Here is a 12,913-nt window from a genome sequence, read left to right as displayed (position 1 = left end):
TCTTTCAGTATAATTGGAGGATGAAGCTCGATGAAGTGAGCTTCCTCCTCTAAATATTGCAAAATTTGCATAACCGGTGCTGGCGAGGAATATTTTTTGTCCTAGCAGCGTCAATTTCTAGGTTGTGATTGCTGATCCGAAGTTTTGCCAACAATTTTCGATATTCAAAATTTTGCAAAGAAAGATAATATTCCTCTTTATTGTTTTGTTTAAGTTTACTGCATGTATAGACTATATAGAAATAGCTTATTACTACACTCTAAAGCTGCATTTTGCTTGAGAAAATAATTTCAAATCTGCCATGTATGAATCTTTTTAATGACCGTTTTAATCTGGCTTGTTCTTTCCTACTGAAGTTTCCCCTTTAAATAATGTCAATTAAATGTGATTTTATTTTCGTTGATAATACTTGATACGTATGAAAACCACGAATATGATCCACTTTCATTAATATTTTTACTGACATACAAAGCTTCTTATACAAGATTATTAGTGTCATCTTGTGATATTCTAGCCAAAGAACACAATGCTTGAGTATTAATGAAACAGTCTATAGTGTATACTGTCCTATTTCAGCCCTGGAAGCAACATTTACTGCATCTTTTCAACTCCATGGGCCATTTTGCAAATTCTAAATTTATTTGTTCAAATGGCATTTTATCTATTATTGAAAATTCGTCAAATGTTGAATTATTCACACAAGCTATTTTACTTGCATTTGCAATTTTACTGTAAAAGATATATTGACATGTGTATATTCTCAGATGAGTGCCCAAGTCTGTATAAGAGTTATCGCCCTTGTGAGACGTCATAGACTATTATGGGATAGAATTTGCACAAGAGATTGTAGACTCGGGCACTCTCAAACAAACCGAGAAATTCTAAAGAGGATAGCTTGGATTAACTACGTGGGTTTGTATATCATATTTTGAATATTTATTCTGTCATTTTTTACGAGAACAATAATTTGAATATATGACGAAAATAAGTACGACATTCGCATTCTGCCCGAATACTGCCCCGTGCTTTCTAATTTGCATAATTTATTCTTCAAAATACACTTCGAGTTCAGCAATGTTTGGCGCTATTTATCCATTCCGTGTGATAAACTTAAATAAACAGTGTTGGTTATTGATCAATAGACTTTAAAACTAATTAACTGTTTTTAATTAGTTGAAATATATATCACACATTGTCACTGCGTTGCCGCGGTCTTCATTGACCGGGGCGCCATTTTTGAAATAACAAACATGTTTCACACTGACAGAAGCTTGAACCTAACCTCGAGACCATTTCCATATTTCCTGGTAATATTTTAAACCCTACAACACCAAATGATTATTTCGTAATATGAGAGAATAGTTAAAAGTAATAACGCCACTCACCAGTGTATTTTAACCCCGGTTGACCTGATAATGCAGATTAAAACTTCAACTCATGATGGTAGGCCTAATGTTAGGGGGTTAACGTTCATGTAAAGGCTTTAACCAGTGATATTTTGCTAGCCTATAACACATTACTGTTCTGCAATTGAACAAAACTAACTTCATTAATTGTTGGTATGTACCCTGGCTAACTGTCAGTCTTACTAGCTGTGGATATGTAATTTGTGAAGCTGCCTGTAAATTTCAGTAAAAGAAGAGAAAAATGTATATTTTTGGAGGAGACATAGAACTCGTGTGAATTGCATTGATGGCACCAAATAAGCATGCTATAGTGTTCAGTAGTGACTATTCCAGGTACCCAAACAGTTTGTTTGGCAAAATCGGACCAGCGAATAGCGCAGGAGCCTATTGTTGTAAATGCAAATGGCTGCTTTAAATGGTGGATCAGAAATATAGCATATAAGAAGACATTTTAATTGATACAAGTGCTCTTATATACACTATAAGGTACTCTGAACATGACAAGAAGACTATTTACGAAAAAAATAGTTAAAATGTGGACTTTGAGGCTCTTTCCGGAAATTTGCATTTTTCGCCCCAAACAAATCGGTTGAACTTTTTTTTTCGTGAAGAGTCTTCTTTTCATGTTCAGAGTACCTTTTTGTGTCTATAAGAACATTTGTATCAATTGAGATGGCTTCTTATATGTGATATTTGTGATCCGCCATTCATAGCAGCCATTTGCATTTACTACAATTACTCCAACAATGTTAGAGGTATAGCACGACGAGACACTTTTGATCATTACGTTGTGTATCAGAAGTTTCTCAATATCGAGATCTAATATTATTGGATTATTACTACAATAGGCACCTGCGCTATTTGCTGGGCCGATTTTGCCAAACAAACTGTTGGAGTACCTGGCATATTCACAACTGAACACGATGGCATGATTATTTGGTCCCATCAATGCAATTCACACGAGTTCTATGTCTTCTCCAGAAATATACATTTTTCTCATATTTTACTGAATTTTACAAGCAGCTTCACAAATTACATATCCACATAGCCCGAGATACTCTGTCCCTGACACCAGACGTAGACATAAATGACAGATAGATGTCTGGTTTTGGGCCAGAGCGCAGTCCTATATCAAAACGCGGAATAAGCCGACACCGTTTGGTATCGGGCCAGGTCATCTCCGATTCAGACTGACCACTGAGAAGCACCACTAACCTTTGTCTATTCAACAAATGAATATTATATCTACCCAAATATAGCAATCCGTCAAGATTAAAGGTGATTTGCATACTACGAGAAAATGGCGACGATGACGAGGGAAATTTAAAGTTGTGAAAAAGAAACTACTGTGGTGACACATTAGAACGTGCATGCGTGATGAAATGGATGGCTATGAGTAGGTAAATTATTCATTTGTTGTAAAGACCAAGGTAAGTGACGATTCCGGGTGGTAATAATTTGTAAGTAGTCTAAATCGGAGATGACCTGGCCCGATACCAAACGGTGTCGGCTTATTCCACGTTTTGACATAGGACTGCGCTCTGGCCCTAAACCAGACATCTATCTGTCATAATGTCTAAGTCTTGTGTCGGGGCCAGAGTATCTCGGGCTAATATCCACAGTAAGACTGACAGTTAGCCAGGGTATATACCAACAATTAACGAAATTAGTTCTGTTCAATTGCAGCACAGTAATGAGTTTTAGGCTTGCAAAATATCACTGTTTAAAGCCTTTACATGAACCTTAACACGACGAGATGTCCCAACATAACAAAATAACTGGATTAATAAGCTAACATCGCAGTGCCTTCGCTATTGTTTAATGTATTATTGGTATACAAATGTATATTGCATAGTACAGTAGTCATGGTTTCATTTGTAAATAATTGTAAAGATTAAGGTGACGCTACCCAATTTGGAACGCTACCCAAAATGAAACACTTTTTAATGTGACACAGAATTTTCAATTTACAATCTAAACTAACAATAAAAGTCCTGAACAAAAATGATATGGTGACTAATAACTGTGACAATTGTAATATGTCATTTTCTTTTCAGTTGCTTATTATCTGTATCTAAAAATGAAAATAATGAAATTTTGAAAAACTCCGGGAAACAACTTCGTTTGACAACCCTAAAAACACCATATATTTTAAAATAAGAAAAATAAATGCTGAATGGAATATTTTTGAAAGACATTTTTTTTTTGTGACTTGAATAAACTAAAAAATGTTTGAACTTTAATGATTTAATGTTTAATGAATTCAAACATTTTTTATCATGCCTGGGCATTTATTAATCAAACTTTATTTAGGAGGTGTTCCATTTTGGGTACTCAAACCTGCTGAAACGCAGGGCTGGACCGGGCATGCTTCCAAGCTCTGTATTTATAAATATATGCACTGCTGACAAGTAAACAAATCATGAAATTAATGATAAAAGCATCTATTTGTGGAATGTTAAGAAATAATCTGGATTCAACCACATGTAAGAAAATTTTTACAATAATCTTCAAAAACTGTTCCAATTTGGGTAGCGTCACGTTAGATTGTGAGAGCATGCAGAGACATTGTATAATATGATAATCTAATATGATGTGGATAAAATATGATTCACTGTCGATAAATCTCACCTTCCATTATGATGATGATGTCACCAAAATCACATAAAAATATATGATGTCACAATCACAGGAAGATGGAACTATTCGACGGTTATAATCACACTTTATCCACATCGTATTGGGATCTCGAATACACCCCTGTATTACAGAAATTAGAAAGACACCAGTATTGAGAAGTGTCATATTTTTAGCCCACCATCAACAGATGATGGGCTATTCAAATTGCTTTTTGTCCGTGGTCTGTCATCCGTCCTTCTGTCCGTCCGTCCATCCATCCTTCCGTCCGTTAACAATTCTTGTTGCCGCTATTTCTCAGAAAGTACTGAAGGGATGTTTCTCAAATTTCATATGTGGGTTCCCCTAGGGCCCTAGTTGTGCATATTGTATTTTGGGACTAATCTGTCAACAAAATGGCCGCCAGGCAGCCATCTTGGATTTTGATAGTTAAAGTTTGTAACCGCTATTTCTCAGAATGTACTGAAGGGATCTTTCTCAAATTTCATATGTAAGTTCCCCTAGGGGCCTTGTTGTGCATATTGCATTTTGGGACCAAACGGTTAACAAGATGGCCGACAGGCCGCCATCTTGGATTTTGATAGTTTAAAGTTTGTTACCGCTATTTCTCAAAAAGTACCAATAGAATTCTTCTCAAATTTCATGAACAGGTTCCCTTAGGGCCCTAGTTGTGCATATTGCATTTTGGGACCGATCCATGAACAAGATGGCCGACAGGCCGCCATCTTGGATTTTGACAATTGAAGTTTGTTACAGTTATTTCTCAGAAAGTACTGAAGGGATCTGTCTCATATTGCATGTGCAGGTTCCCCTAGGGGTCTAGTTGTGCATATTGCATTTTCGGACAGATCGGTGAACAAGATGGCCGACAGGATGCCATCTTGGATTTTGATAGTTGAAGCTTGTTACCACTATTTCTTAGAAAGTACTGAAGGGATCTGTCTCAAATTTCATGTGCAGGTTCCCCTAGGTCCCTGGTTATGAAATTGCATTTTGGTACTGATCGGTGAACAAGATTGCCAACAGGACGCCATCTTGGATTTTGACAATTGAAGTTTTTTTCCGCTATGTCTAAGAATATACTGAAGGGATCTGTCTCTAATTGTATGTGCAGGTTCTTCTAGGGGTCTAGTTGTGCATATTGCATTTTAGGACCAATTGATGAACAAGATGGCCGACAGGTAGCCAACAGGACGCCATCTTGGATTTTGACAATTGAAGTTTTTTTCCGCTATTTCTCAGAATGTACTGAAGGGATCTTTCTCAAATTTCACATGTAAGTTCCCCTAGAGGCCTAGTTGTGCATATTGCATTTTGGGACAATCGGTTAACAAGACGGCCGACAGGCCGCCATCTTTGATTTTGATAGTTTAAAGTTTGTTACCGCTATTTCTCAAAAAGTACCAAAAGAATTCTTCTCAAATTTCATGTACAGGTTCCCTTAGGGCCCTAGTTGTGCATATTGCATTTTAGGACCGATCGGTGAATAAGATGGCCGACAGGTAGCCGTCTTGGATTTTGATAATTGAAGTTTGTTACTGTTATATATTTCAGAAAGTAGTCAAGGGATCTTTCTCAAATTTCATGTGTAGTAATATGTAGTAAAAGCTTGAAAAGCAGAGAAAAGATCCCTCTTTCCTTTGTCAGACAAAGATCGTTCTTAGGTGGGCGCCAAGATCCCTCTGGGATCTCTTGTTTAATGAAAGTTTAAGATACATGTAGTTCTTCTAAATTTTCCGTCCTTAAACCATTGACTAGAAATCGTGAAATTTATTAAAGATGCTCCACCGCTGACAAATGGTATTTTTTTCACTATCAAAAACAGGAGCAGACGATTTTGTATTTTTCTTCAGTTACAAAAGTTACTTACTTTACACCATTACCACCATTGAAAAGTTTGAGCTTCTAATTTTACTTCAAGTTTAAAACATGAAAAATAATTAATTGCATCCCGTAAAAATTCCGTGACACTTTATCTTATATGGAATGAAGTAATGATTGCGTATGCATCAAAGGCGAAATAAATTGTTTCATGTTTTTTTGTGTGTGTTAATTAGGCATACATATACACGATTAAACCCCAATTATTGTTCAAATGATGAATATCATTTATGCTCTGTTGGTGGTGGAGCAACTTTAAGCTTTACATTGCTGTTTCTTTTGACTCTATAAGACAAGTATTTGTTGAGAATAATGTTTTTTATTCCTGGTTCATAGGCGTCTCGCATGGTGTTAAGTAGTGTAAAGAGACAGTGACAAATCCTTCTTACTTATACATTCTTGATTATGACAATAAAATTTTTATTATATATATTCATGGGTTTGTTTTTCATCCAAATTTCGTTTGTACGTAGAAAATTTTTGCAGATTTCCAGCATACAAACTTTGGCAATTTCAAGAAAATCTGATGAAGATAGCATCATGATAGTAAATTGAAAATTTGTTGAAATGTTTGACATACAATGTAAATATATTACGTTTCTCAACACTTTTGTCCCTATATAGCTAACTGAGGACTTCAAAACATATAACAAATTAAAGCACCTGAAAATGAAAAGTTTTAAGTATAGACCAAAAAGAAATTATATGCAAATTAACATTGCATGTTTCAGGTTACATAACTGAAAAAAATAGTGAAGGTTGGTCGTGATTTTTTGTGATTTTATTTTTTTATTATTTTTTTTTAATACATGTACAGATGTACCTGAATTTGTTGAACAGCTGCATGTAGCTAGCTATAGTTAGACAAAAAGTACAAAGTTTTGGCTGGTATTTTCCAATATTAATTTAATATGTTTATAACTAATGTTACATTTATTTGTTTCAGATGAATGGAAGGAGTAATTCAGGACTTGGAAAACACAGAAACCATAACCATCAGCTTGGAAGATGCTGCTCAGATTATACTCCAGGAGCAGGGTATACCTATGGATGGATCGGGTACCGTACACATCCCTCCAGGCACCTACCATATCCTCACCCAGGATGGGGCACACATTTCCTCCGATGGCACCCTTCTGTCGGAAGGAGGAGCTATGGATGCTGTTGGCATAACTGTCATTCAATCTGGTGATGACATTGCTGGCAAGTTAAATTCAGATCAGAGTGAATTTCTCTTGGGGAAAATCAATGAAAGTAAACAAATGACTTCAGAATCATGAACAATTTTAGACTTAGCCAATCAAAAATGACTTAACTTTTTAGCCCACCATCATCAGATGGTGGGCTATTCAAATCGCCTTTCGTCCGTGGTCCGTCGTCCGTCCTTCCGTCCTTCCGTCCGTCCGTCCGTCCGTCCGTCCGTTAACAATTCTTGTTACCGCTAATTCTCAGAAAGTGCTGAAGGGATCTTTCTCAAATTTCATATGTAGGTTCCCCTAGGACTCTAGTTGTGCATATTGCATTTTGGGACCGATCGGTTAACAAGATGGCCGACAGGCGGCCATCTTGGATTTTGATAGTTAAAGTTTGTTACCGCTATTTTTCAAAAAGTGCTGAAGGGATCTTTCTCAAATTTCATATACAGGTTCCCCTAGGACCCTAGTTGTGCATATCACATTTTGGGACCGATCGGTGAACAAGATGGCCGACAGGTGGCCATCTTGGATTTTGACAGTTAAAGTTTGTTACCGCTATTACTCAAAAAGTACTGAAGGGATCTTTCTCAAATTTCATATATAGGTTTCCCTAGGGCCCTAGTTGTGCATATTGCATTTTGGAACCGATCGGTCAACAAGATGGCTTGGATTTTGATAGTTAAAGTTTGTTACCGCTATTTCTCAAAAAGTACTGAAGGTATCGTTAACAAATTTCATATGAAGGTTCCCCAAGGACCCTAGTTGTGCATATTGTTAATTGGGACCGATCGGTAAACAAGATGGCCGACCGACGGCCATATTGGATTTTGATTGTTAAAGTTTGTTACCACTATTTCTCAGAAAGTACTGAAGGGATCTTTCTCAAATTTTATGTGTAGGTTCCCCTTGTACCCTAGTTGTGCATAGTACCTTTTAGGACTGATGCATAATGCCTTCGGGACTGATCGGTAAACAAGATGGCCAACCGGCCGCCATCTTAGATTTCATTGTTGAAGTTTGTTACCACTATTTCTTAGAAAGTACTATAGCGATCTGTCTCAAATTTTATATGTCATGTGTTTGAAAAAGTTTGAAAAGCAGGGAAAAGATCCCTCTTTCCATTGTCAGACATAGATCTTTCTTTGGTGGGCGCCAAGATCCCTCTGGGATCTCTTGTGATAGTCTAAAGTTTGTTACCGCTATTTCTCAGAAAGTACTGAAAGAATTTTTCTCAAATTTCATGTACAGGTTCCCCTAGGGCCCTAGTTGTGCATATTGCATTTTGGGACCGATCGGTGAACAAGATGGCCGATAGGCCACCATCTTGGATTTTGACAATTGAAGTTTGTTACAGTTATTTCTCAGAAAGCACTGAAGAGATCTGTCTCAAAATGCATGTGCAGGTTCCCCTAGGGGCTTAGTTGTGCATATTGCATTTTGGGACCGATTGATGAACAAGATGGCCGACAGGCCGCCATCTTGGATTTTGATAGTTAAAGCTTGTTACCACTATTTCTCAGAAAGTACTCAAGGGATCTGTATCAAATTGCATGTGCAGGTTCCCCTAGGGGTCTAGTTGTGTATATTGCATTTTCGGACTGATCGGTGTACAAGATGGCCGACAGGACGCCATCTTGGATTTTGATAGTTGAAGCTTGTTACGACTATTTCTTAGAAAGTACTGAAGGGATCTGTCTCAAATTTCATGTGCAGTTTCCCCTAGGTCCCTGGTTATGCATATTGCATTTTGGTATCGATCGGTGAACAAGATGGCCGACAGGACGCAATCTTGGATTTTGACAATTGAAGTTTTTTTCCGCTATATCTAAGAATGTACTGAAGGGATCTGTCTCAAATTGTATGTGCAGGTTCTTCTAGGGGTTTTGTTGTGCATTTTGCATTTTAGGACCGATCGGTGAACAAGATGGCCGACAGGTAGCCATCTTGGATTTTGATAATTGAAGTTTGTTACTGTTATATATCTCAGAAAGTAGTCAAAGGATCTTTCTCAAATTTCATGTGTAGTAATATGTAGTAAAAGCTTGAAAAGCAGAGAAAAGATCCCTCTTTCCTTTGTCAGACAAAGATCGTTCTTAGGTGGGCGCCAAGATCCCTCTGGGATCTCTTGTTAGAATGTCATCTTTGATTGGCTAAGTCTTAACTTCAGACTTTTGGATTTAAGACTGTTTCATGATCTTGGGGCCTGATTTGTAAATCGTTTTTTTCAACTCAAGAACTAAAAGTCGAAATCGGATTTATTTGCTATAAAAGGGGTTAAAACATATGACATTCTTTAATACTCTTTATGTTTGTGTTCACTTCTAAATTTGATTATTTCATTTGAGGTTTTAATCTATAATTGTTTTGTATATGTATTTGAATGTAAAATATAAAATTTATTTGAATATGAATTTGTTTACCAGGATTTGGAACTGAGGCGTCTGTTTCTGGCGAGTTGACAGGGGGAGATGAAGCTTTGCAGGTACAAGCGATTGGGGATGGAACCGATCTGGAACAAGAGAACAGCACCATACAGTTAATAAACATCCAGCAGGCCGAGTCTGATGGTGGTGACCAGGTATACCAAGTATATAATCAGGAACAGCCTGTCACAACTCAGATCTTAGATCCTACATCTATCGTCACACAGACCCAAATATTACAGTCCCAAGCCAATCTTCTACAGTCATCGTCAGTCGCTCAAATACTACAGTCAGAAGCCAATCTGCTACAAACATCCTCAGTCCCTCAAGTATTACAGTCGGGGGTGAATCTGTTACAATCATCCTCTGTTGCTCAAGTTTTACAGTCTGAAGCCAATCTTCTGCAGTCATCCTCGGTTGCCCAAGTTTCACAGTCTGAGGTGAATCTTCTGCAGTCATCCGCAGTCACCCAAGTATTACAGCCGGAGGTAAACTTGTTGCCAACATCAACAATGGTATCACAGACACTGGAGTCTGAGACCAATCTACTGCAGCCGTCAACAATGGTGACAGAATCAGAGGTAGTGTTTAGTAGGTTATTGATTATCAGTCAGCTTGAAATATTGAGTAATTGTCGAAATTGCTCAGTTCTGTTATATTTTAGCTATACATAAGTTTATTCTAGATTTTCAGTCAAATTAATATCATGTGATATCTGATAACACTTACAAACCTTAGGATGATTTAGCTTTCTACATCTGATAACACTTACAAACCTTAGGATGATTTAGCTTTCTGCATCTGATAACACTTACAAACCTTAGGATGACTTAGCTTTCTACATCTGATAACACTTACAAACCTTAGGATGACTTAGCTTTCTACATCTGATAACACTTACAAACCTTAGGATGATTTAGCTTTCTACATCTGATAACACTTACAAACCTTAGGATGACTTAGCTTTCTACATCTGATAACACTTACAAACCTTAGGATGACTTAGCTTTCTACATCTGATAACACTTACAAACCTTTAGGAACTAGCTTTCTACATCTACGACTTAGGCTTTTCATCTGATAACATCATACTTAGATGACTTACTTCACTCATACTCTACATACTTAGTGACTTAGCTTTCTACATCTGATAACACTAACAAACCGTAGGATGACTTAGCTTTCTACATCTGATAACACTTACAAACCGTAGGATGACTTAGCTTTCTACATCTGATAACACTTACAAACCTTAGGATGACTTAGGTAACTTAGGATTTAGCTTTCATCTGATAACTCTTACATACCTTAGGATGACTTAGGCTTTCTACATCTGATAACACTTACAAACCTTAGGATGACTTAGCTTTCTACATCTGATAACACTTACAAACCTTAGGATGACTTAGCTTTCTACATCTGATAACACTTACAAACCTTAGGATGACTTAGGCTTAGGCTTTCTTCATCTGATAACTCTTACATACCTTAGGATGACTTAGGCTTTCTACATCTGATAACACTTACAAACCTTAGGATGTTAGCTTTCTACATCTGATAACACTTACAAACCATTAGGATACTTAGCTTTCATACATCTGATAAACTTACAAACCTTAGGATACTTAGCTTTCACATCTGAACAATTGATAACACTTAATCCTTAGATCACTTTTCTTATAACCTACAAACTGATAACATTACAACCAGGAACTTAGCTTTCTACATCTGATAACACTTACAAACTTAGGATGATTAGCTTTCTACATCTGATAAACTTACAACATTAGGATCACTTAGCTTTCTACATCTGATAAAACTTACAAACCTTAGGATGACTTAGCTTTCTACATCTGATAACACTTATAATCCTTAGGATCACTTAGCTTTCTACATCTGATAACACTTACAAACCGTAGGATGACTTAGCTTTCTACATCTGATAACACTTATAATCCTTAGGATCACTTAGCTTTCTACATCTGATAACACTTACAAACCGTAGGATGACTTAGCTTTCTACATCTGATAACTCTTACATACCTTAGGATGACTTAGCTTTCTACATCTGATAACACTTACAAACTTTAGGATGACTTAGCTTTCTACATCTGATAACACTTACAAACCTTAGGATGACTTAGGCTTTCTACATCTGATAACTCTTACATACCTTAGGATGACTTAGCTTTCTACATCTGATAACTCTTACATACCTTAGGATGACTTAGCTTTCTACATCTGATAACTCTTACATACCTTAGGATGACTTAGGCTTTCTACATCTGATAACTCTTACATACCTTAGGATGACTTAGCTTTCTACATCTGATAACACTTACAAACCTTAGGATGATTTAGCTTTCTACATCTGATAACACTTACAAACCTTAGGATGATTTAGCTTTCTACATCTGATAAGACTTACAATCCCTAGGATGAAATTCTGGAAATGGTAGAATCAAATACTTTTCATAAATAGAAAGGTCTTAAGGTCCTTTACAAAAAATTGTGAATTATATGACCCTGGGGTCTCTAGTTTCCCCCTGGGAGGGGGTTAAGTTTACTATAGTTTATATTGGGAAAACACATTTTTGCCTATTATTTGGTCATTTGTAATAGGAAATGAGTCAAATGTTGTCAGAATTATCAGTATGAGAAGGCCATTTAATCCTATTAACAAATTTTCAATTACTGACCCCCAGGGGCCTTAGGGGCGGGATCAAAATGGGTCAAATAGGCTAAAACTTCAAAAATCTTCTTCTGAAATTCTGGAAATGGTAGAATCAAATACTTTTCATAAATAGAAAGGTCTTAAGGTCCTTTACAAAAATTGTGAATTATATGACCCTGGGATCTCTAGTTTCCTCCCTGGGGAGGGGGTCAATTTTACTATAGTTTATATAGGGAAAACACATTTATGAGCATGTTTTGCTCAATTTTCATTGGAAACGAGTCAAACTTGGTTAGAATTATTAGCCTGAGATAGCATTTTCATATCATAACCATATTGGCCCAGGCCGACCCCCTGGGGGCAGAGAGGCGGGGCTAAAAAAGGGTCAAATAGGCTAAAACTTCAAAAATCTTCTTCTGAAATTCTGGAAATGGTAGAATCAAATACTTTTCTTAAATAGAAAGGTCTTAAGGTCCTTTACAAAAATTGTGAATTATATGACCCTGGGGTCTCACGTTTCCCCCTGGGGAGGGGGTCAAGTTTACAATTTTCATTGGAAACGAGTCAAACTTGGTTAGAATTATTAGCCTGAGATAGCATTTTAATATCATATCCATATTGGCCCAGGCCGACCCCCTGGGGGCAGAGAGGCGGGGTCAAAAAAGGTCAAATAGGCTAAAACTTCAAAAATATTCT

General features: G+C 36.9%; 1 protein-coding gene across 4 annotated transcripts in view; it reads left to right on the top strand.

The window, feature by feature from the left end:
* The first annotated feature begins 801 nt into the window (after positions 1-801).
* The window catches only part of LOC138304896 (uncharacterized), a 141,960-nt gene continuing 129,848 nt past the window's right edge, over positions 802-12,913 (top strand). Inside the window, exons 1-3 of one of the 4 annotated variants that reach the window (XM_069245276.1) lie at positions 802-908; positions 6,871-7,124; positions 9,541-10,124. In XM_069245276.1, the coding sequence (XP_069101377.1) occupies positions 6,875-7,124; positions 9,541-10,124 (834 nt within the window). In that variant the 5' untranslated portion in view covers positions 802-908; positions 6,871-6,874. Of the gene's footprint in view, positions 913-1,226; positions 1,308-6,870; positions 7,125-9,540; positions 10,125-12,913 lie in introns of those variants that run through there. The other 3 variants (XM_069245297.1, XM_069245266.1, XM_069245288.1) reach the window with 3 other exon arrangements.

Source organism: Argopecten irradians, chromosome 1 (assembly GCF_041381155.1).
Source record: "Argopecten irradians isolate NY chromosome 1, Ai_NY, whole genome shotgun sequence".
Lineage (NCBI taxonomy): Eukaryota > Metazoa > Mollusca > Bivalvia > Pectinida > Pectinidae > Argopecten > Argopecten irradians.
The sequence above is the reverse complement of the archived record's forward strand: the minus strand, read 5'-3'. Positions and strand labels throughout refer to the sequence as shown.